Source organism: Silurus meridionalis, chromosome 5, assembly GCF_014805685.1.
Source record: "Silurus meridionalis isolate SWU-2019-XX chromosome 5, ASM1480568v1, whole genome shotgun sequence".
NCBI classification, from domain to species: Eukaryota; Metazoa; Chordata; class Actinopteri; order Siluriformes; family Siluridae; genus Silurus; species Silurus meridionalis.
In genome coordinates, this window is record NC_060888.1 from 18,525,005 (window position 1) to 18,548,922 (window position 23,918).

The window sequence follows — 23,918 nt, forward strand, 5'->3', positions numbered from 1 at the left end:
ATGCAATTAACATTAAAAACAATACAAATGTTAATTTACACAATTTACCCATTGCATACTCAAATGCTTTATTTATTTATTTATTTTTTAACAGAAAGAAACAACCCAGCATGAGTGAATTTATTCAAGGAGAAGTCCTCCATTCACTCCTCAACAAGCAGCCTCTATATGCCTTAAAATATAAATATTAAAGATTTTAAAGGACAATTATATATATATATATATATATATATATATATATATATATATATATATATATATATATATATATATATATATATATACACACACACACACACACACACACACACACACACACACACACACTGTACACCTTCTATATAGTTATAATAAGCAAAACAGCTTGATTAAAAAATAAAAAAAAAATTTAACCGATTAATAAAAAATAAATTTTATTTATATATAAATAAAATACTGTTCCTAATGTCCATACACTAGAGGTCCCCATTTACGGTAACATTTAAAAAATATATATACAACAATAAATAAAGCTAATTTTCAAAAAGAATCTTTGGTCAGTAGAAGTATTTTTATTTATAATTTTAGTTATATTCATATTACTTTTCTACCAAAGCTGGAACCTGACTTTAAACCCATCAGTGTGTGGGTTTGTATTCCTGTTTAGAACGGCTCTCCAACTCATTTGTTACTGCGTCCTTCCATTTGTCTGGGGTCATGTTATTAAGAGCTGCCTCTAATAACTCATCAAAGTCTATCATTTTATGCCGGATCTGTCCGCAGAGTATCTCCTCTGTGAATTTTTCTCTGTTGATTTTTATAAACCACTTAAGATTGGACCATGCGATGTTGATAGGTGAATAGTAGTTGAAAGTCCTCAACATTTTATGGCCATAGGATTCAGCCACTTTTGGACAACAGATCATTGGTAAAAACTTCACTGGAAATGTAGGATAGAGAGAATTTTCAGTCTTTCCGTTCTGAGTGTCTTCTGAGACTTTTGGGTTGACAATAATGGCACATTTTCCATAGTGGTCCTTTAACGTAGAACACAACTCTGGAAATATGGTCTCATCTGCTCTCACCTTAAAGTTACTCAAGTAAGCATGTAACTTGTAGTTCCAGGGAACCCAACCACGTGCTCCACCAGCATGAATGATGCTCCATAAAGGCTGGGGTTTCTGTGTCTCCTTTTTTGGATTGACAGTGCATGATATGTCTCCAGTGAGAAGGCGTTCATTAATCTCTGTTTTGCCCACATAAACCGGATAGAAACTGCTGCTTTGCAATTTTTGAACCTCACTGATGTACGCTGTGCGTCCTGATTGGCTGCTCATATTTCGTTGCCACATTTGTCGTCCAATGTTCATCAGTTTTAGACGCATGATTACAGAGAAACTGGTAATGGGTAATCTTCGTAGTCACCTGATAAATTATTATGCCAGATGATCTGTCTAGTAGCTCTTTCGATCACCCTTGCAGTGAATGCCTGCTGTAGATTATGCAGCGAGTTTTAATACACAGAAGCAAAGTACTGTGACATCAGAGAATTTTACATCACCGACCCAAAGCAGGGGGTCGCGACCACCACTAGGGGTCGCTAAATATTTTAAAAAAATTTTAAATAATGTATTTCATTTATAACTGCACGATAATTAATCAATTCTGAATTTTTTTTTAATAATTCATTTATGAAAAGGGAAGAAATTTCTTTAATGTCGAGAATTTCTTTGCAGCGTTTCGAAAAGGTGAGACCGTACAGACGTAGCTTTAATAAAAGATGCAGCAATGAGAAAATATGGCAAAATGCTAGGGAAAAGATAGTTTTATGTGCTGAAAATAAAAAAACAAAGACTTATTTGGACGGTTATCCTAAATTCGGTTTTATTTAAGCAATGGAAGCTAAGGTAAGAATTAAGTGTGGTGAGAGACTAGCAAATGAAAGCATGAAGCCCTTCAAACTAAGGAGGCAACTAAGCACCAAACACACACAGATGGTTGGTAAACCCACATAATTTTTCCTAAGGAAAAAAAACACATGTCAAATAGACACCAGAAAATCATAGATGCTTTGACTAGAGCTGGAAATGAAAACAGACAAGCGACTGTTGCATCCCTGAGTGCGCTCTCCTAATTGCCCAATATCTTCTTCTTCTTTTGGCTTCTCCCATTAGGGGTCACCACAGTGAAACATCCCTCTCAATACCCCCCTGTCCTCTACATCTGCCACTTTCAAACCAACTACCTGCATGTCTTATCTCACCACATCCACAAAAAACCTCCTCCTTGGCCTTCCTCTTTTCCTCCTTCCTGGTGGCTCATCCTCAGCATTCTCCTACCAATATATCCCATGTCCCTCCTCTGCACATGTCCAAATCACCTCAATTGCACCTGCCTCACCTTGTCTCCAAACACCCTACATCCGCTGTCCCTCTAATAAACTTACTTCTAATCCTGTCCATCCTCGTCAACCCCAACCAAAACCTCATCATAATATCATCCGCAAACATCATAGTCCACGGAGACTCCTGTCTGACCTCGTCCGTCAACCTGTCCATCACCATTGCAAAAAGGCAAGGGCTCAGAACCGGTCCCTGATGCAGTCCAACCTCCACCTTGAACAAGTCTGTCGTTCCTTCTGCACACTTCACTGCTGTCACACTGTCCTCATACATGTCCTGCACCACCCTTACATAGTTCTCTGATGCACCTGACCTCCTCATACAATACTAATACCAAATAAATTGTCCAATATTGATATATTATTATATAAGCTGATAAAAGACTTGTTCTCTTTTGAAATGTAAATATGCTCTCTCGTAGCCTGCCTGCTTGTTTGATGGCGGCTCCCATGGTGTGATGCTGAAACTATATTGTGTGCAACACAGCACATGTCACCATACATAGTGTGTTTAAGATTCTCTCTACAGGATACTAAAAAATTACACTTCTGACTAATTATAATACTTAATAACTTTCTTTACATCAATAAGACTAATTTTTATCTTTCATTTAGACTACATTATTTCATTATTACTTTTGAATCATATTGTTCTTTGTACCCCCTACACTTACAACTACAAAATGTACAATAATAAATAAAGCTAAGTTTTAAAAAGGATCCTTGATCAGTGAAAGTATTTATATTTATCATTTTATTTATAATCATATCATATCATATCATATCATATCATATCATATCATATCATATCATATCATATCATATCATATCTGTCTTTAATAGCTCAAACCTGACTTGACAGAAATAGGGTGTGAACCCATTCCTAATTGCATGTCAAGAGACTTGTCAATGTCTCCAACTCTTTTGGTACTGCATTCTTCCATTTGCGTTCGGTCATACCAGAGATAGCTGCCTTTACTAACTCCTCAATGTGTGTCACTTCAATCCAGTCCTTTCTGTAGATACATCTCTCTGTGTATTGTTCTCTGTTGTTATGTATGAACCACTTGACAGTGGACCATGCGATGTTGAGAGGATTTAGATGTGCCTGGTACTCGGGTGGTGTTTGCAGCATTTGATGGCCATAGGATTCAGCCACTTTTGGACAACAGATGAGTGGTGAAAACTCCACTGGAGATGTAGGATAGAGAGAATATTTCGAGACTTCTGAATCTTCTGGGTTGACTATGATGGCACAGTTCCCATAGTGGTCATCTAACTGAGCACACAACTCTGGAAATATGGTCTCATCTGGTTTTACTTTAAGGTTACTTAAATGAGGATACATCTTGTATTTCCAGGGAACCCAACCAAATGGTCCACCAGCATGGATAATGCTCCAGGAAGTTTGCCATTTTTGCTTAGCGATTTGTGGATTGAAAATGAATGACATGTCCCCAGTGATAAGATCATTGTTAATTTCTGTTTTGCCAACATGAACTGGATAGAATCCTTTGCTTTGCAATTCTTTAACTTCGCTGAAGTATGCTTTCTTTCCTGATTGGCTGCTCATATTTCTTCGACACATTTGTCGCACGACATTCATCAGTTTTAGAGGCATGGTTACAGAAAAACTGGTGATGTGTTATCTTCGTAGAAACGTAGGTTCTTCTAGCAGAAATCTGTTTGATGATCTATCTGGTAGCTCCTTTGCTTATCCTTGCAGTGAGTTGTATGATTAATTGCCTTAGTAGTGTAGTAACTCTTTTGCCTACCCTTGTAGCAACTGACTGCTGTAAAATGAGGTACTTCTGACCGATCAGAGTCAAAAAATAAAAAAAAATTTTGTTGCTGTCTACATGCAGTTTTTTGTTGCTGTCTACATGCAGTTTTTTGTTGCTGTCTACATGCAGTTCCTGGTTCGGGAACAGCACCATGCAGGACAGACGAGCCCTCCAGAGGGTGGTGCGTTCAGCTGAACGTACCATCCACACCGAGCTCCATGACCTGCAGGACATCTACAGCATGCGGTGCAGGACCAGAGCCAGGAAAATTGTGAAGGACCTCAGCCATCCCAACAATGGACTCTTTTCTCTGTTGCGTTCGGGGAAACGCTTCCGCTCCCTGAAGGCGAACACAGAGAGAATGAGTAGGAGCTTCTTCCCGCAGGCCATTCGGTGTTTAAACCAGGAAACACCCAGGATCTAAAAAACTGGCCCACTCTCTCCATCATCACCCTTTTTTTTCCCCTGCACAATCACACTTTTCGTGCTACGGCACATTATACACTGGACTTGCACAGCACAGTGCACTTTTCATTTCATATTTTCATTTTCTTTTTCATATTTATTTCATATTTCTTATATTCTTTTTTTTATACCACACCATTCCGCACAAGGACACTTTACACCACACCTTACTGGCCACGGACACTTTTGGACAATCAAAAACATGCCTAACTTGTTTACTGTTGTTTACTGGTTAACTGCACACTGCCATAAACATTTTCTGTGTATGTGTATATATATGTATATATACATATATATTTAGATATCCTTATATCTTTATTTATCTGCCTTCTTTTTCTTACTATATTTTTCTTAAATTTTGTTATTATATTTATATTTTTATTCCCCTTTTTACCCTATTTTATTCCCTCATGCCGGACCGTCGTTAAAAGCATTTCACTGCATGTCGTACCCTGTATGTATGTGTATGTGACAAATAAAATTTGATTTGATTTGATTTGATGCTCAGCGTATCTCTATGCTCTTCCAAACAGGGAAAGTGCCATGTAAAATCTCTATTGTTTTGGTTTCTGACTAAAGAATGTAGGCTATTTCTGTACCTCTTCCAGTTCAAAGGCAGGCATTGTAACTGGATTAGCATTTCCAAAATGTCTGTAGTGTGTGCGTGGGTGTGGAATTGTACATTGATAGAAAGTTGTCATCCAATCCAGGGTTTACCTGGGAGAAGCCGCTACATGACCCTGTGTAGAATAAGCGATAAAGAAAATAGATGGATGGATTGCTAGAGGATTTTTTTTTATTTTTTATTGTAATAGCGTTTTTTCCCCTTCATCTCTCTTATACCCAAAATACATTATTAGCTGTAATTAAATAATTTATTTAACTGTTACAAGTACATTCAATCACCCGAATTAACTGTAATGATGTTTAAGATTTTAAAATATCATTGTAATATTTTTAAATATCACACCAACTTGCTCCCGAATAAAAGATTAAAATACATTGTGTGTTAGATGTAGGTTAAAGAGATGTGCATTTTATTTGATTGAACCCAGAATACAAGAATATTTTGGTTTGAAAGAGGCAGATGTAGAGGACAGGGGGTGGTATGGAGACGGATGATCCGCTGTGGCGACCCGTAATGGGAGCAGCCGAAAGAATCAGAAGAAAAATACAAAACTGAAAATATTTGAAACATCAGACATCACTCTCACACACTCAAGTACAGACTGCAGTCCTTTTTTAATAACGATGAATATCTGTCAACCAGCCAGAAGCAACTGATGCACAAATTGTCTCATCACTTCAGCCTTCTACAATTCTCTTAAGAATATTCGCAAGTCCACCTTTGGCGAGCTGTAAAGGCGTCTTTTCCTCGTTATTCTCAATGTAAATGCTGGCACCATGTTCAACTAAGAGCTTTGCAGCCTCTGCTCGCTCCTCGTCACATGCAAGGTGGCTGGTGAAAACAGAGACACCATTAGTACAGAAGTCACAGACAGGGAAGTGATAGAGCACATTCAAATCAAAACACTCACAGTGGTGTGTTGCCTTCAGAGTCCTGAATATTAGTAGAAGCACTCTGTTTTAGGAGGAGTTGGATGAGACGATAGTTCCCTTTTGCTGAGGCTCTGTGTAGAGGTGTGGATTTCAGTTTATCTGTAGCATTCGGGTCGGCACCATTTTCCAGTAAAAGCAAGGCGATCTGTTAAAAAATAAATAAATAAGAAATGTGTAAATGGTAAACACCACTAACTACAGAGGCAGACAAATCTAACCCACAATTTTATCTAAAACAACAAATCACACCTGGACATTTTTAATTTTTTAAGTTTTATTTTATTACTGTCTATAGCATGTGTTACTATGCCCACTTAGTCAAATACAGTTTATCCCGTCCATCAATGAATGAAGTTCACCATTTCAGTTCTTTAAGTCAAAGTACAAATCCTGTGCTTAAATATTACTATGGAAAAAGTAAAAAAAAAAAAATTTCTGTTTCATTGAAAGTCCAAAAGTACTTGCTTTTTGCATCTACTTAATTATAATGAGCCATTATTATAAAAAACCTAATAATTGACGCAATCCAATGTTCGATATTTAAGGAGCACTTTCTAGTGTTTATTTGCAAAAAATCTTTGACAACAGTGGAGTTACAGACGTGACCTTGCCAAAGATTTAACTCAATTTATGCATTAACTTTGAAGTAACAAGGATAGGCATGTTATTCCTTAAATGTAATGAAGTAAAGTAATAAGTACAATTATACCAAAACATGATACAAATAAATACAAGATGTTAGAAAAGAACTAATTGTTTCTTTTTTGCAAAGAAACACTAGAAAGTGCTCCTTAAATATCGAACATTGGATTGCGTCAATTATTAGGTTTTTTACCAAATGATTGTTCTTACAAGGTGTGTACTCTATACAGTAATGTGTGTGTGTGTGTGTATATATATAATATATATATTATATATATATTGCTTTAATTTCTTGCCAAGCTTAAGTATTAATGAAGGGAGAATCAAATCGCTGTGCAAAGTCTTCTCCAGCATGTTTCCCAAGGAGGTTATGTTCTGGATCTGGACCTGAACCATTCTTTCAATTTGAGCATGATGAATCCTGGCATTGTCATGTTGGCTGATGCCCCAGCCATCAAGGAAGAAAAAGTCACTTGATGGAAAAATGGTTATTTATTTATTTATATTCAGGTGAGTCAGCTGGAGTCGGCTTTTTTTGTCACATAACAATGGTTAACTTAGAGCTGACTAACTAAAGCAATGGGTGTATTACTTGATCCACCTCTCTTCATACCCTGATGCACCTATAAATCTAGGACAGGGTAGGCTTGACTCATCAGACCACAGAAACTTTTTACATTGTGCCAGATGCCAATCTTTATGTTTCGGACAAATTGAAGCTTTTTTTCCCCAATTATCCTTAGTGATTTATGGTTTTCTTAAGGCTGTACAACTGTTTAGTTCTTAATGCCACATTGCACATCTGGAAATGCTCTTAATTTCACTATGAACACAGTTTTTGTACAATTTGATTTCATCAAACATTTACTCGAGATTTTGTTTTCAGACCACATTTAATCCTTGAAGATGATGAATCACCACTTTTCTTCCAGGTTTTATTAATGCAATTAAGAATTTTATTAGTTTCTACACATTAAGATTTCTGAAACTACCTCATATTGGTCCTTTGATGAAGCGTAATGTAATGGAGTGCAGCCATTCTGGTTGACTGAATTCAGTTGTGCTCCTTTGCCTATTAAATATCTAACAATCTCCTCTCTTCCTGCAGAAGCTGCAATGTGCAGAGGAGTCCAAGATGCCTGAAAATGGTGTCAAACATACAGAATGGGAAATATCATCATACTGAAACATTGCAGTGGAATAGGAGTGACCATGCAGATAAAAAAAAGATGCTGACTCACATCATCCTTAATATCCACCTCAACTCCAAGATCCAAAAGAAACTGGACGATCTGTGCATGTCCAGCTGAGCATGCCCAGTGCAGAGCGGTCCTGTGGTCCTGTACGGATGAACACAAACAGCAAGAAATCAACAAGACGTCACAGAAAAGACATGTGGCTATTAGCTATTTGGCTATCTACAGCTTGCTGAATATTTCATAAGCACGCAACACACACCTGATCTGTTTTCTCTGCCAAACTTCTGTCAGACAAAATACATGATTTAAGTTGATCAAATTTGCCCGTGTAGGCCAAATTACAGATCTCCAAGTTGGACACAGATCCCTCCATATTAACTTGCAATACAGACCGCAAAGTTTACAACAAGCGTTACGCTCAAATGTATCCGGTATGGAAACAATCAAGATGTCAATTTAAAAGTATACATATAGCTGATATTCTAATGCACTGTATTGTCTATACAGATAAAGTATACATAAACTGCATAAATATATACAAAATTAATAATTATTTAATTTTATCATAAAACGCAATTGCTTGTTATGAGATAGCAAAGAATAGTGGGAACTAAAATATCGGGAGTAAGAATACGCGGACTACATTTACCAGAACACGCTTTTCTCAGAGGACTAGTGTGTTTGCTTCATTTTAATTGTATGGTAAACTTTATATATTAATATATATATATATGTGTGTGTGTGTGTGTGTGTATATTGTGTGTATCTGGTTAAGACGCGATTTTGTATATGTGCTGGACTAGTAAGCGTTTGGATCCTACAGTCAGGAAATACCTATTAACAGAACAAACCTAAAGAAGGACGTCACAAGGGGTGAACTCACCAGTATGGCTTCCACAATTGCAAGTTTACCCCATTTTTTTCCTTCTCGAGAGCTGTTTATTAGAAAACGAATTATTTCGTTTTTACCTACTAACCGATATTAAACTGATTTATCTCTCTGATCAACAGGATTTCAGGACTAAAGTGGATCAGTCGTGCAGATACTCCGAGGAGTTCGTCAACATTTACTATGACTGCATGGACAAGAAAAGACGAGTTCGTATAATACATATATTTAATTAAATTCAATATAAAAAATAAAAAAAATAATCGGTGTTATTGTTAAACATTTACACAGTAGTATAACGGGGAAAGGGTAGCCCAGTGGTTAAATATTAGACTTCTAAACGTAAGGTACTGCTGGGCACCTGAGCAAAGCCCATAACCCTCAACTGTATACCTGAGATAACTGTAAGGCACTCTGGATTTAAAGCTTCTAACAAATGCACACTATATTGCCAAAAAATTATCATAGTATGTGCTTTTTGAGCACCACATAACAAATTTAGTCCCCCTTATCATTTCCTCCACTCTTCTCAGACGTTCCACTAGATTTTGGAGTGTGCTCGTGGAGATTTGTGTGAGATTCAGACACGAGGGTTTTAGTAAAGTCAGGTACCGATGTAGGTGATGTGAGGGACCCTGGTGTGCAGTCAGTGTTTACATTCATTATGGTTGAGATCAGAGCTCTATAGCAGGAGATCTTCCACTCCCACCCATGCAGAGCATATCTTCATGGAGTTTGCTTTGTGCACAGGGGCATTGTTATGCTGGAACAGGTTTTGGGTCTCCTAGTTAAATTGAAGGGAAACTTTAATGCTACTGCATCCAAAAACCCCGATACAATTTGTGTGCCTTCAGCTTTAGGTAAAGAACCACATACGGCTGGGAAACTCGGGTGTCCCAATACTTTTGTTCGTATAGTGTATTATCTAGACTAAAATGTCATGGTTTATTTATATCATGATATTATAGAAAAAGAAATTTAGCATTTTTATATAAATGCCCCTTTACCTTAACTTGTTCATATGCATTTAAAAACCAAAAGATAATATTGATTGTTGCTGTTATTGAGAATAGAACCTTACAGCTTAGTACTGCTTTAGCAAACAGTGTTATTGTTTAATTTTGTTAAAAAAAAAAATCTCAGCAGTGCTGTGCATTTTATACGCAGTATGTATGATGAAATTTCAAACACACTAGGAGTGACAGCGGAGAGCATTGTAACATCTTTACAACAGAAATGAGGGGCAGTGGTAACTCAGTGGTCCGGGCATAAATGAGGAGAAAACATATCGCTCTAGACATCAGCCAAATTCAGTAAATACAATATGGTTACACAACCCACACTTTTTCAATGTTAAAGGAAGGTGGTTGTTCAGTTTTTAGGAAGTAGCAATAGAACAAAAAACAGATGAGAACCACTGCTGTATGTAATTTAATTGTATTTAAAAAAAGGAACAGGGGGAAAGCAATTAAAGGAAATACATTTTAATCAATATTTTAAAAAGACAGGGGGACCAAAATTTCCGACATACTGTGAACAGTGGTGGACAAAGTACACAAACCATGTAATTGTATTAAAGTAGAGATAAAATAGGTAAAAAAAAGTGCTTCCTTTTAAACTTTGACAAAAGTGCAAAAGTATTTACCTAAAAAATCTTCTTAAGTATCCAAAGTACTATGATTTATTACGGCTATAATGTTCCTATTATCCTTTTTGTCACAAGGCTGACTGCTTAATCAATCCAGTTTATGTGAAAATACTCTGTTGCTCTTAACACACAAATCTATTAATAGAATGATTTTATTGAGTCAAACACTGATTGATATCTGTTAAAATGATCATAAACACAAAACCTTCTTTTAAACTACTTTTACAAATCGCACAAATAAGCTTACGGGTGTTGTGGCAAGTTCGAGTCGGGAGTTTCTTCCATCATTTATTACTCTCAAAATATTCTGCTTGCTGTTGAACTTATGCTGAACTGTATTTCGGTGATAAGTAGATACACCAAGCGGCAATTAAAACAAGTTTAAAACAGAGCGCGTGCTCTACACTGATTGGACACTTGCTGCGTGTTTGACCAGTTAAGTTTTTTATCCACTCGTAAAAATGAACGACTGATTTTGCAAAATGCAGCTGAGGTAAAACGTAAAATATTGGACTTTGAAATGTAGTGAAGTTAAAGTCTACCCAATTCACTAATTTTATTTACTTTATTACTGTTCACTACAGACTGTGATTACCTTCATGTGGATACGCATGTTCCTCATGTTCCTTATGTTTTTATGCAACAAATTAACTATGAAGATTTACTTTGACCAAACAAATATAAAAATGTACAGATGTTAAACTTTTATTTTCTTTGAAAAATCCTCCCTTAGCATAAATAACAGCTTTACACACTCTTGGCATCTGAACACTTTGTTTCTCTAAACATTCAGCCGAAATACTTTGCTATGCCTCTTGTAAAAAATTTTCCTGAAGGTGTTCTTTGTTAATTGGATATTTGTTTCTGAATGACACAAAATGCCTTTTACCACTTTCAGAACCTAACAAGACTGTACCTGGATAAAGCCACGCTAGTATGGAACGGGAATAACATTTCAGGACAGGATGCCCTTGGAGAATTTTTTGAGTCACTTCCATCCAGTGAATTTCAGGTGCAATCGCTCGACTGCCAGCCAGTCCATGGTAGGTGCATTATTTTGTGATATTGTTAGAGGGCACTGTGTAACATCTGTGATTCTGTATCTGGTTATTATTTCTGTTATAATGTCACCAGTACTATAATCTTGTTTTAAATTTGGCTGTCATTTGGCCACGTATCAGTGATTAAAAACGTTTTTGTGAATATTTTTATAAAAAAAAAAATTTGTCTTGCCTTTTCATAAAAGACTAAGCGACAAGTCAAGTGATAATCAGACTGCAAAGCACATCTATTGTTACTTATTTTTATCATTATCAATAGTGTCATGTGGCGTCACAAAAATAGCATCCCATGTAGACAACATTCAGGGAACTCCTTCTACATTACAGGAAATTAGAAGACTAGGGCTGAAACGGTAGTTCAAATACAAAAAAAAGAGAAGAACATTTTTTTTAATCGCAATTCCAAATTTATTTTAGCCACCCCCTTTGTCAGAAAGCGTTACACATTAAATAGTAGATACACTATATTGCCAAATGTTTGCGGATACCGGGTCATAAGTATGGTATGCACTTTTTGAGCATTGCATTCCACATTTAGTCCCAATTTACTCATAATAACCGCCACTCTTCTAATGATGTTCCACATCATTTTGGAGTGTGCTTGTGCACATTTGTGTTCATCAGCCACAAGGGTGTTAGTAATGTCAGTTACTGATGTGGGTGAGGTGAGGAGGCCTGAGGTGCAGTCAGTGTTTACATTCATCTCAAAGGTTTTCAGTAGCGATGAGATCAGAGTTCTATAGCAGGCCACTCAAGCTCTTCCTCTCCAAACCATGTAAAGCAGATCTTCATGGAGCTTGCTGGTTTCCAAGTTCAAGTGAACGAAAAACTTGATTATTTACATTTATGGCCTTTGGCAGACGCCCTTATCCAGAGCAACTTACAACTAAATAGGGGAGAGTTAAGGCCATTGCTCAAGAGTCCAGCAGTGTCAGCTCAGTGGTGGTGGGATTTGAACCTGTGACCGTACAATGCCTTAACCACTGAGCTACCGCCTCCCTTTTATATTATGCTGCATCCAAAGATGTCCAATACATACGTGTGCCTCCTGCTTTGTGGTAAGAAGAAGCACATATGGCAGAAAATCCAGGTGTCCCAATACTTTTGGCAATATAGTGTAGAATCGAATGATATTAAACTAAGCCTCCGAACCCTGGTTCAAACTTTAGGCCCATAACATGGTTACCAGTGTAGGCACCAGAAATGTCGGATGTTTACGAGAAATAAAGTCAGAATTGAGAGAAAAATAAAGTCAGAATTATGCACTTAAACCTTTTTTTTTTTTTATGTGGTGGAAACGGGATCATTTAAAACTTAAACTTAAAGAAAACACTGTACAGTGTGTTTATTTTTAGAGTAATCTAAAATGTAGTATTATTTTTATTTATTATTTTTGTTATATATTTGTATTTTTATGTAATATGGCAATTAAATGCATTAAATAGGTTTAGTTTTGACAGATAATCTTGTATGCAATTTCAGCAGTAAATTGTACATTTTTCTTAAAAAGAAATCAATACCTTGTTAATTTTAGGAGACCCGTCTTTTCTCTTGTAGCTTTCGTATTGCTCTTTAATAAAGAAAAATTACTACTTATCCGATTTTCGATTAATCATTGGAATAATCGGTAGAATACTCGATTACTAAAATAATCGATAGCTGCAGCCCTGCTTCTGACCTGTACCTGCATGCTTTAACTAATCATAAAACTGCATAAATAAACAGGTGTAGATGTTCTTATTACAGTGTTAAGTAGCTTTTAAAAGGTTTATACACAAGGTCTATAATTTGCTGTTCTAATTCAGTTTTGCCTCATCATATGTGAAATAATTTTTCATGGTGTAATTTTTTTTCTTATTACAGAACAAGCGACTCAAGGCCAGACAACGTTGCTGGTGGTCACTGGGGGTACAGTCAAGTTTGACGGGAGCAAGCAGAGATATTTCAATCAGAATTTCCTCTTAACGGCTCAGGCATCCCCGAACAGCGACCAGCCAGTTTGGAAAATCGCAAGTGACTGTTTTCGCTTCCAAGACTGGACAAGCTGAATGACAGCTTCTTGCTTTACGTGTTCTGTTTGTATTGAAAAATCCATTGTGGAAGCTCAAGTGACTGTTACTTCAAGGGCTAGTCTATTGTTTTGTTTTGAAAGTGTGCTGTACATTAAAGATTTGTTACACAATCACAAGGTGGACATGTGCTCCGTAGAAAACATTTTAATTATTACAACGTATATTACATACAGAATGTGGTTCACAAAATGTAATAAATAGGTCATAAAACATTCAAGCGAATGAACTGGATCCTCAAACGTTCACATTTTAAATGGTTTGACAGAATTAAGTTGGGACCCTGAGGCTTGATGGAAAAATAAATTGAATTCATGAAATAATTTTTTTCTTTAGAACAACATCCAGAAGGATGAACACACAATCCCATTTCCTTTCAAATGACATTGTTGTTACAGTGGCTGTTTTAATAATGACATAACATTATCCACAGTTAAATTAAATAAACAGTGCAAATGAACAATACTTTTTTTTCTCAACAGGAATTAAATATTTGGTAAATGAGATTGGTGTTCGGACAATAACTTCGCAATAGAATTCTGCATTTTCGGAAGCAGCAACTCAAATAAATTATAGTGCAAAAAGAACTAGGCAGTGTATACTGGCAAGACAAACAATTGCAGCACTATTGGAACAAAAAATTCAATAAACAAAAGCATGGTCTAAATTCAAGTCGGTAATCGAGTCGCATAAACATTGTGAAATGTTCTACAGACTGTGTTGGGAACTGTTTAACATGATCAGCTTCGGCAGGGTTTTTTTTCTTTTCTTTTTTTTACACAAAAACATTTGCTAAAATGTAAAAAAAAAAAAAAAAAACACTTCCCTTCATATCTGCCAGCTACAATATTACAGTCCTGAGTCCTTCCAAAGATCGATAGATTTCAAAAATTCAATAAATTAACACAATATTAACAATTGAAAAACCATTTAGTGCACATGAAACAAAAGAAAAGTAACTGAATCAGTCATGGAGGCATTGTAAATCCTTTCAAACAGTATAGTACACAAATATCAGTGTCTGCGTAATTCCTACCGGGAGCTCATTGCTATTTAAAAAGCCCATTCAGAAGGCACAATGAGATCACCATACTGCTGCTGACTTTCGCAACGAAGCACAGCTTCTCTGTACAGTGACAACCTCGTCTTGTAACAAACATTTTTTTTTCCCGACTTTGGATTTTCACGTTACTGGTATTAGAAAGATGAAAATACAAACCGAGATTTCTTTTGTTTGTTTTTGTTTTACAAAAATACAAATAGCTGAAAGTGATGGCATTTTATATGCAATTGTATGGTTGTGTAAGTCGGAATGTTGTCCCTTTAAACGAGTCTCAACGATGCCACACGGCTATTTAAACTATTTACTATACAGCAAAGAGACTAGAGCTATGGTTAGACTTTTACAAAATCGGATATTACCTACAGTATTATGACCAAAAGTCTGGAAACAAAACAGCACTTTAGATTCTACGGATGTGTGTGTGTGTGTGTGTGTGTGTGTGTGTGTGTGTGTGTGCCACACTAAGCAATGATGTGTGGTTGCAGCTGAACTTTACTAAACATGTATACATATTACAGCACGTATGGCAGAAGAGTGATGACAGTTTTCTTGCAATCGTCCGGGTTTCTATTTACGGCCGTACATTCGCTCGATGTCGTGAAGATAGTGGTTCTTCAGCTCCTTCCTCTTCAGTTTGAATGCATCGGTCACCAAGCCGGTTTCAGGAGTCCACGGATCCGGGCTCAGGTGAACTTTTACTGGGATCTCAAAGCGCTGCAGTTTAACTACAATCACACAAAATATGACGCATCATTAGTAATGGCACAAGCAGGACACAAATGTTACTGAAACAATCCACAGTGACTTCAGTTTCACTCTGCTCAATATTATCTTGAATTATATCATTTCAAATATCAATTGCTTTATTTTTTTTATGTATGTAACCCTAGAGCTCTTAACTATTTTTTTGGAATCCAGATTACTGCCCGAAGGTGAAAAAGTTGTGGATTATTGTCAAATCAATCCTTATCCTATTTTATATTTCGTTTCAAAAGCAACACAAAAAAAGCCCCCTGTATTCTGATACAATTTAATTCCCAGTGTGATCTTGGCAACAAAGGCTATCGTTATCGGCAGAGGTGTGCGTACATGGTGCAGCTGCGAAATACGGTATAGACGTGAAGGAGAACTATTTATACAAAAATAGACAGTGGTTGCAAGGGTCTTCTCCCATGAGTGTGAATCAGAGACGGCTGAATCGGCCCTAAATTCAATCAGGAGCGAAGATTGCAAGAGTAAAGAACGTGGAAATGTGTAGGACTGGCTGTAATAAATACCTACAACCACCATTATTATGTGCATAAGAGAATTATCTAAATAAAAATAAAAAAATGTTCATCATTTCTGTACAGATGACTACATAGTAGGACAAATCACTGAATGGTGATTTATTATGGTATCATAATGGGGAAATTTTTTTCTATTTCATATCGCACGGTCAGAGGCCACCGTATTATTTATATTAAAGCATATCAAAATTTCAAGGCAGAACTAGAAGAGTACAGCCTCTACTATCAGTGACACGATGTCATGTGAAGGCCCTTTGCAAGACAAAAACAAGTGAAGGCATGCTGCTTTACTTTAAATCAGTCACCTTCTACAATAAACTACACTCTCTACACTATGATCACTGGGATACTTGATTATGTTATTCTAGAATCCCCGGAAATGAAAAATCTGACGTGGCAATACTGCTCGCAGAAATACGGAAAGTAAACAAACCAATAAATAAACAACATACTTGAAGTGGCAACTTCTTTAATTTCCCTCAAGACTTCCATCTCCATAATCGGGTGGTTGCAGATGTCCAGCCATGTACCTGTGATACCCTTCTGATGAGCCAGATCGGTCAGTTTCTTCTGGGTTGGTACGACAAAGCTGATCACATAGTTTTGATCACTGGATAGAAATAGAAAGAAAAAAACTAAAGAGTGGCTCTGCTTTTGTTAATAAGCATCCCTGTATTTCACATTTCACACAGCTTGAGCTGGATATTTGGATAAAGCACCTGTTGGCGTATGCGCAAATGTTGTCAATAAGAGAGCAGTTCTTCAGTGCCGACTCAACTTTGCCCAAAGACACGTACTCTCCAGCCTGCAGTTTCACAAGGTCCTTCTTACGGTCTAGTTATTAGAGGTACAGAGAAAATGGCATTCATTAAAAAGGTGCTAATAGCTAGGTGGGTCAGTTCACACTCGTGTAATGGACGTTATTAGCACTAGGACCATTAATAGTAAGAACAATTAACATTTCTGGCCAGTGTAGATACACACCCACAATCTGCAGACAGCCATCAGGGTGAATCTCTCCTATATCTCCAGTGCAGAACCAGCGCTGTCCATTTTCATCCACAAAGAATTCCTCACTGGCCATCTTGTCACACCTAAAGTAGCCCATGGTCACATTTGCACCACCAATCAAAATCTCACCTCGTGGATGAGGCTTGTCAAGCTTTGTATAGCCACCTATAAGAGAATACGTTTTTACTTTAGGATATGTTTTTGTCAGCCTTTTCTACATTCTCCTAAAGTCAATAAAGAACTTTTATAATGCACTCTGTGTTTTGAACAGAGCAGGTGTGTACATCCATTTCATCCACTGACCTTCTAACCAGTCTCGGACTTTCACCTCACAGCAAATGAGAGGAGCCCCGACTCTTCCTGTGCTGTAGTCGGTCACTGCAAGCCGAAAAAAACAGAGGCGCAAGTCAGGCTTAAACAAAAAATAAATAAATAAAAGACAGACAGAAAACCACAACAACTACTATAAATAAGTCATTAAGTAAATAAAACCACACTGTGAGGGAAGTGTTGGTACTTAAATACGTGATATTTACTGCAACACGAAAAAAAGAAAATAAAGAAAGAAAAGAAAATAAGCACAAAATGTCAACATGGAGCTAAATCAAGTTGCTGTGGTCAGGGATCCTCACTTTGCACAAAACATGAGAAATAGGAGCTGTTGTGTTTGTATTTGACCAACTGTTCTGTTTAACCAGGGAATGTGGGGGATTTTGTAGATCCTCAAAATTAGGCTGTGGCCAAAATAAATAAATCAATACCATTTTGAGGATACAATTAAAAGTGGTGCATTCGGTATGACGCAAGAAAAAAAAAAAAATTTATTTTGAGATATTAAGTCGGACTGTACTATTTTAAAGTGAGTCTAATGCACTAGTTCTGAAAAATATCATATAATAATTATATAATAACATAGAATGTTAATCACGATGTATTTTCCAAGAATCTTATTTAAAATATAAAAAAATTGCTTTTTTTAATAAAAAAGCATCCTATTTGCATAACATTTGCAAAATTAGTTACAGCCATCTATCAAACATCTATCAGATAATATCTCAGTAGTAACATGACCAACCTAATTTAATGCATATGTTTAGAGTCGAATTTTTCTTTTCCTTCCTTTGTGAAAATATGCAATTAAAAAAAAAATGGGCAAACAAAACGGTATTTATTTTGATAACAGATAAAGAAAATCCCTGTATAAAAAGATTGTCTCGTTTTCCGTGTCATGATCTTCTCACCCTCAGTGATAGTGCCTGCTCCACAGGTCTCAGTGAGGCCGTAACCCTGACCCACGGGGCAGCAGAAACAGATGTTCATGAAGCGCTGTGTGGAAGAGGAGAGAGGAGCCCCTCCTGACAGCATCATTCGCACATTTCCTCCCAACAGTGCTCTCACCTTCTTAAACATCCTACACACACACACGTAAAATAATCACCATGAATCTTAATTCCCAAACGAAACATTTCCTAAAGTGTCATGCAACCATACACGAGCTCTTACAAGTTGCAAAGAGGAGCATCGTAGCCGTTCTTGATCTGCTCCAGCTTGTAGTTGTAGGCCAGATTGAACAGGGTCCTCTGCACCACGTTCATCTCCTGCACTTTGCTTAAGACGTTTTTCTTGATGCGGTCCATTATTTCCTAGTGGACAAAGTGATGAGTTTAACAGATTATGATATTGAGGACGACGATCATAAAGTTAAGCTGTGATAACAATTGGATTATAATAAAGACTTACTGGGACAGCTGCCATCAGTGTTGGCTTTAGGACAGTGCAGTCACCTTTACTGCCCTTTTTAATTTTTGTGGACTACAGAAAGAAAAAAATGAAGAAAAAAAAATTATTGAGCGATTATGTAAATGCATTAAATACTGCATTAAAGATAAAATACCAGGGTGAAGAGTAGCTCTATGTTTATGTTGCGCCTGTGTTACCTGATCAGAGAGTGTCTGCGGTGAAGAGTAACCAATCCTGCAGCCATAGGCTACGCACGAGATCTCTGCAGTCATCTCCAGCACATGGGCCAGGGGCAAATAAGCAATGTACGTGTCCTTGCAGCTATCAAAACACAAAGTCACGTTGAAAATAAACTGTACTGACTCGGTCTTTGTGCAAGGCCGTGTAGAGTATCTTCTACTCACCCAAGGCCTGGGATCCTCTCACACTGGCCTGTCATGCCTGCAATGAGATTGCTATGGACAATCATGACTCCTTTGGGACGTCCTGTGGAGCCACTGGTGTACATGATGACGGCCATGTCTGACGGGACGGGTCTGACTATCTCCCTGCTCACTGAAACATAAACCGGGCATTAATGATGTTTTTTTTTCCCCCCTCAGAATGACTGCGTAATTGGTATTTCCGACTGAAATACAACAACATTGAACATATACACTGAATATATTAATATTTGAAGAAGCAGTTTTATTGTCCAACTTACAGTTTTCAGGCTTTGCACCGAGCTCCTTTACAGACTGCATACTGTGAATCTGAATGTTTTCCGGATAGCCTGCGGTGTTGAGGCTCTTGTTGTCGACATAAATGATGTGCCTCAGGTTGGGGATTTGAGGAAGGACACTCTACAAAATAATAACACATCATATAGTGTATTTTAATGTGCCGTCGGTGTGAAAAGGGTCAACGTCATATTAACGCAGCACCTGGAACTAATTTGTTTAAAGAAGCCGTGTAATCAGTAATCAGAGACAAGAGAATAACATTCACCTTTAATCTGGTTTCCAGAAGCTCTATACTAGTGACCAAGTGAGTCACACCACACTCGTTGAGTCCAAAGGCAACAGCGTCTTCTCCAAGAGTGGCGTAAAACGTGACCACTGTAACGAACATAGCGTGACCAAGGTGTCAATAATGTGTAAATAAATAAAGCCCAATAAAACTCTGTGTTCCATTAAAAAAAAAAAAAAAAAAAAGCCTAGTGTTTATTTCACTAACACGATCGTATTTTCTTTCCTGACTATTCCTTGAACTCTGTTTTAACACGAGTCAACAATCTGCTGTATTTCTTGCAAAATATAAAACATTTTTATGAGACAGAAAATTTGCTCCTTACATGGGAAATTGCGTCTGAAGCAGGCCTGAGCTGTGATCATCCATTCAGCACGAGTTTCACAAAATATAGCAATAGTGTTTTTTGGCTGCTGGCCCAGTGCTGCCAAACCACTGCCAAAGAGAGTAACGTCAGCATCCACCTCTTGATACGTCATCCACTTGTAATCCCCCAAGATCAGCTAGAAGAAACGGAATAAATCCAGAAAAATAAATCCAAAATATAAATGGATCAAAAACATAATTCAATATTCTTTATCCTGCAACATATTTTACTTTCCATTTAATAAATTGGAATTACTTCATATTTTATATATATATATATATATATATATATATATATATATAGATATAGATAGATAGATAGATAGATAGATAGATAGATAGATAGATAGATAGATAGATAGATATAGATATATAGATATATAGATATATAAATAGATAGTAGATTAATAAAAAATAAACATAAGACTGGCATCAACATCAGCTGATATTTGTATTGGTATAAAAACTGTTGGTTAACAGAAGCCTATGTGAAAGAGGGTTAGGAAACCTGATGCCTGTTGATATGACTAAGATAATGCATTTGTGTGTAAACAGCTACCTTTTTGAAGACCTTGCCACCTGGCTGGGTTTCATTCTCTTCACTCAGGATGGTCCGTGTGCCCAGGCATTGTAGCTTATTGAAGCGCTGCACTGCATTATCAAACAGTTTGTCCAGCGTGTCTTTTCCCGGGAAGTCCATCAGGGCCAGAGAGTCGAAGCGGTCCACGGAGCGATAGGGTCCTTCTATTTGACCTTTGGTGGATTTGGCCTTGGGTCGCTTGGCCTTGGCTATCTTCTCCTGGGCTCCCGTTAGGAAGTACCAGGGTAGGAAGCTCAGCACTGAGTACATCCATACCAGCAGGTGAACTGGGATCAGTAGAACATTGCTAAGGTTGATTTTCATAATCATGGGGGTTTTGAGACAGACGTGTGCACACCTGTGTGAGGTCTCTTTAGTATGCTGGTACTTTATGACTAGTGTAGTTGTGCCTCACTTGCTGCTCTTTGAAAATGTGACCTAACAAAGATAGAATCACAAAAAAAACAAATATTAAAATTAGATGAAAAAAATCAATACAATGACACTTTGATTCAGTGACAAAGTAGGCATTATTTTCTTTGCATGGACCTGCAGGGTTTTTCAGTGGTCACGTGTCTTGTGAAAGATGCGACCCAGAGAACTGAAAACAAAGAGAATCCAGGTCTATGCAAATACAACCATCACACCATGAAGCTGATTATACAGTGATGAGCTGCAGGCTATCATGACCTCAGAATATTTGCTCAGTGAACTGATAAGGTTGTGTATTCTATTTTAACCTGCATTAAAATACCATGCAGGTAATTTGAATACAAAACAAGCCACCGACACATTATTTTCTATTAATGCAAACCAGCTGTGCGATTGTGCACGCAGAATATTTGGATCTTTTGATGTTCATTTTGTAAAATTATTTCAATATTTGTTTCAATATTTGTAGTTGATTTGTTCTGGAAGAACGTTGCCTCATTTCACTGTATACTGCGACAGCTATATATGGTTGAAATGACAATAAAAGCATATACAACACTGGCACAAACTGACAAAGCTCATTTTCATATTTTTGCATACAACAATGTCAGTGAATCTGACAAAGCTTTACTGAGCCATGCACAAACATTCACACTTTTGAGTAAGAACAAACAATAAAAACGTACAAAGAATGATCCAAGAAAACATTAGCATTTGTATGCACTCTTGTATGCATGCATGTAGTGATTGATTTAACTAAACTGTATGGTCAATTCAGAGGTTGCAAACCGTCCGAAGCGTCCCATGAAGAATTCGTGTCTATACCTTTATTTGAAATCGGAGAAGTGCATCTGAGAAGTGAGACTGCACTACCTTTCACTACCTTTTTCTTATTTCACTTGATGTCTCCCGATGCTGCTGCAACAGTAAAATTTTCACCTGGATTTAATAACACACCTATCTTTACATTACATCAAAAGCACCACGGCTGTCCATCTTTGATCCTCGGAAACATGAAAATGTCCTTCTAAGGTGCAATAAATAATTCACCAGAAACCATATCTTCATACATGGTTACAGAAAAATCTAAGCTGTAATATATCCAAAGCACGTACCTTCACGCATCAGATACATCAGACGAGCGACAAAACTAAAAAATGAACAGATAACGACCAAATTACAAAATATAAGAGTCTACAAAGAAAGAAGTGGAGATTTATATCTGGTCTTGCGGATGTTTAACCAAATTTCACCAGGTCAGACCAGAGAGGAAGCGTGAGTGTGAGAGCCAATGATGTGACACTCCTGAGCTCACCCCACACTAACCACATCCACCAATACGCATGCAGACACACAGTGATCTGCATTTGTAGGCTCAAACTTGGATCTCATTACTCACAGTGCAGGTTAATAAGGTTTATCATTTAAAACCATTTCCTCCAGCCAGGTTATTAGCACAGTTCAAAGACAGATCATACAATGGAGCTTGAAATGCTTATTTTTATGTTTCTTATCAGAGAAGTTATTTATCCTTGATAGCCATCATCACAACCACAGTAAACAAAAATGCAGATTATTTATAAATTAAGCAAATGGTTTCCGTTATGACTCAGTGAGGCAGTGATGCTTGTGGATTCATGGCATGGTGGTTGTCTGTCAGTACACATGATTGGGAAAGGCATTGAAACATGTTGCCTTCTGTGATCACAATATAACTACATGGAACACACTTTTAGTATGGTTGATAGGAAAGCACCAACACTAAACCTTCATCACCACATTCACCATCACCACCATCACCATCACGAGAGTTCCACCACACTTTCCACATTCCCGCCTCTCAAACTGAGAAACCACATCATTCATCATCATTATCATTATTTCTTTCAAATTATAAAGATCTCAGGTTACTCCCCAAGCATCTCCTGCCATTTTTTAGCCGGTCTTTTAACCTTGTTAGCTACGACACTTCCGATTTACAAAAAAGAACACAAAGCTACATCAATATTTAAGTCTTCCTTAACCTAATCAGTGAGTATTTAAAGTAAATATGAAAAAAACCCTGATAGCTCAGAGTTTACCTTTAGATTGTTGGAGCAGCCTCAGTGCCAGGTCATCTACCTCACGTCTGAAAAGAATGACCGAGAGTTACCTCTCAACGTCCTACCCCAAACCCGGAAATATGACGTCACCTGACTCCATATTTTTTAGCCAATCAGGAAGACGGCGTGTGGCTCAGCCGGGCTTGCTCATTTGTTTCAAAGCTCCCTTGCTTTGAATGCGCGTGATGAGCGTTAGACTGACGCATTTTCCACTGGTTATGCCATAAATTCTTCCACGTTATTGAGGCGTTAGGGGATGGTCATTGTTGAACGAAATACTAGGTTTCATCATGACTGACTCAGCACTGCCAGACCAGTCTCATGTAACAAGGATGGCTGTTATATGTTCGTCTTGCCACGCAATGTCATTCATTTATTCATCCATCTTCAGTATGCACCTAATTCTGGTGAGGGTGGATCTGGGAGATTATCCTGGAAGCCCCCAGCACAAGGCAGGGACACATCTGATATGTTTATAGCAACATCAATTTATGTCAAGTACACCATGACATGGCACACACTTGAGTACACTTAAATTAATGTTTAATGAATATTTGGGATCTGGTAGCTTAGTGGTTAAGGCATTGGGCGTGAGTTCCAGCCACACCAAGCTGCCACTCCAGGACCCCT

The 23,918-nt window shown here is 37.4% G+C and overlaps 4 protein-coding genes across 5 annotated transcripts; 1 reads left to right on the forward strand and 3 right to left on the reverse strand.

Annotated features, from left to right (window-relative positions):
* Positions 1 to 617: 617 nt before the first annotated feature.
* LOC124385687 (uncharacterized protein C21orf140 homolog) lies at positions 618 to 1,364 on the reverse strand. The gene has a single exon (XM_046848886.1). The coding sequence runs from the start codon at positions 1,362 to 1,364 to the stop codon at positions 618 to 620; it is 747 nt and encodes a 248-aa protein (XP_046704842.1).
* A 4,488-nt stretch (positions 1,365 to 5,852) lies between these two features.
* psmd10 (proteasome 26S subunit, non-ATPase 10) lies at positions 5,853 to 8,450 on the reverse strand. The gene is made up of 5 exons (XM_046849528.1): positions 8,290 to 8,450; positions 8,073 to 8,171; positions 7,824 to 7,970; positions 6,168 to 6,334; positions 5,853 to 6,088 (listed from the first exon to the last, which is right to left on the reverse strand). The coding sequence occupies exons 1-5, from the start codon at positions 8,401 to 8,403 to the stop codon at positions 5,935 to 5,937; spliced, it is 681 nt and encodes a 226-aa protein (XP_046705484.1). The 5' UTR covers positions 8,404 to 8,450; the 3' UTR covers positions 5,853 to 5,934.
* On the forward strand, positions 8,391 to 13,813 carry nxt2 (nuclear transport factor 2-like export factor 2). 2 transcript variants are annotated; one of them, XM_046849530.1, is made up of 5 exons: positions 8,391 to 8,461; positions 8,834 to 8,932; positions 9,042 to 9,128; positions 11,466 to 11,610; positions 13,492 to 13,813. In XM_046849530.1, the coding sequence occupies exons 2-5, from the start codon at positions 8,918 to 8,920 to the stop codon at positions 13,674 to 13,676; spliced, it is 432 nt and encodes a 143-aa protein (XP_046705486.1). In that variant the 5' UTR covers positions 8,391 to 8,461; positions 8,834 to 8,917; the 3' UTR covers positions 13,677 to 13,813. The 2 variants fall into 2 exon arrangements, with proteins under 2 accessions (XP_046705486.1, XP_046705485.1); XM_046849529.1 differs by lacking the exon at positions 8,391 to 8,461 and adding an exon at positions 8,574 to 8,727.
* A 1,421-nt stretch (positions 13,814 to 15,234) lies between these two features.
* Positions 15,235 to 23,407, reverse strand: acsl4a (acyl-CoA synthetase long chain family member 4a). The gene is made up of 15 exons (XM_046849527.1): positions 23,268 to 23,407; positions 20,734 to 21,192; positions 20,134 to 20,311; positions 19,788 to 19,897; positions 19,504 to 19,642; positions 19,205 to 19,355; positions 18,998 to 19,121; positions 18,801 to 18,872; positions 18,564 to 18,703; positions 18,302 to 18,471; positions 17,364 to 17,438; positions 17,034 to 17,225; positions 16,769 to 16,883; positions 16,502 to 16,659; positions 15,235 to 15,485 (listed from the first exon to the last, which is right to left on the reverse strand). The coding sequence occupies exons 2-15, from the start codon at positions 21,082 to 21,084 to the stop codon at positions 15,328 to 15,330; spliced, it is 2,133 nt and encodes a 710-aa protein (XP_046705483.1). The 5' UTR covers positions 21,085 to 21,192; positions 23,268 to 23,407; the 3' UTR covers positions 15,235 to 15,327.
* Positions 23,408 to 23,918: the final 511 nt, after the last annotated feature.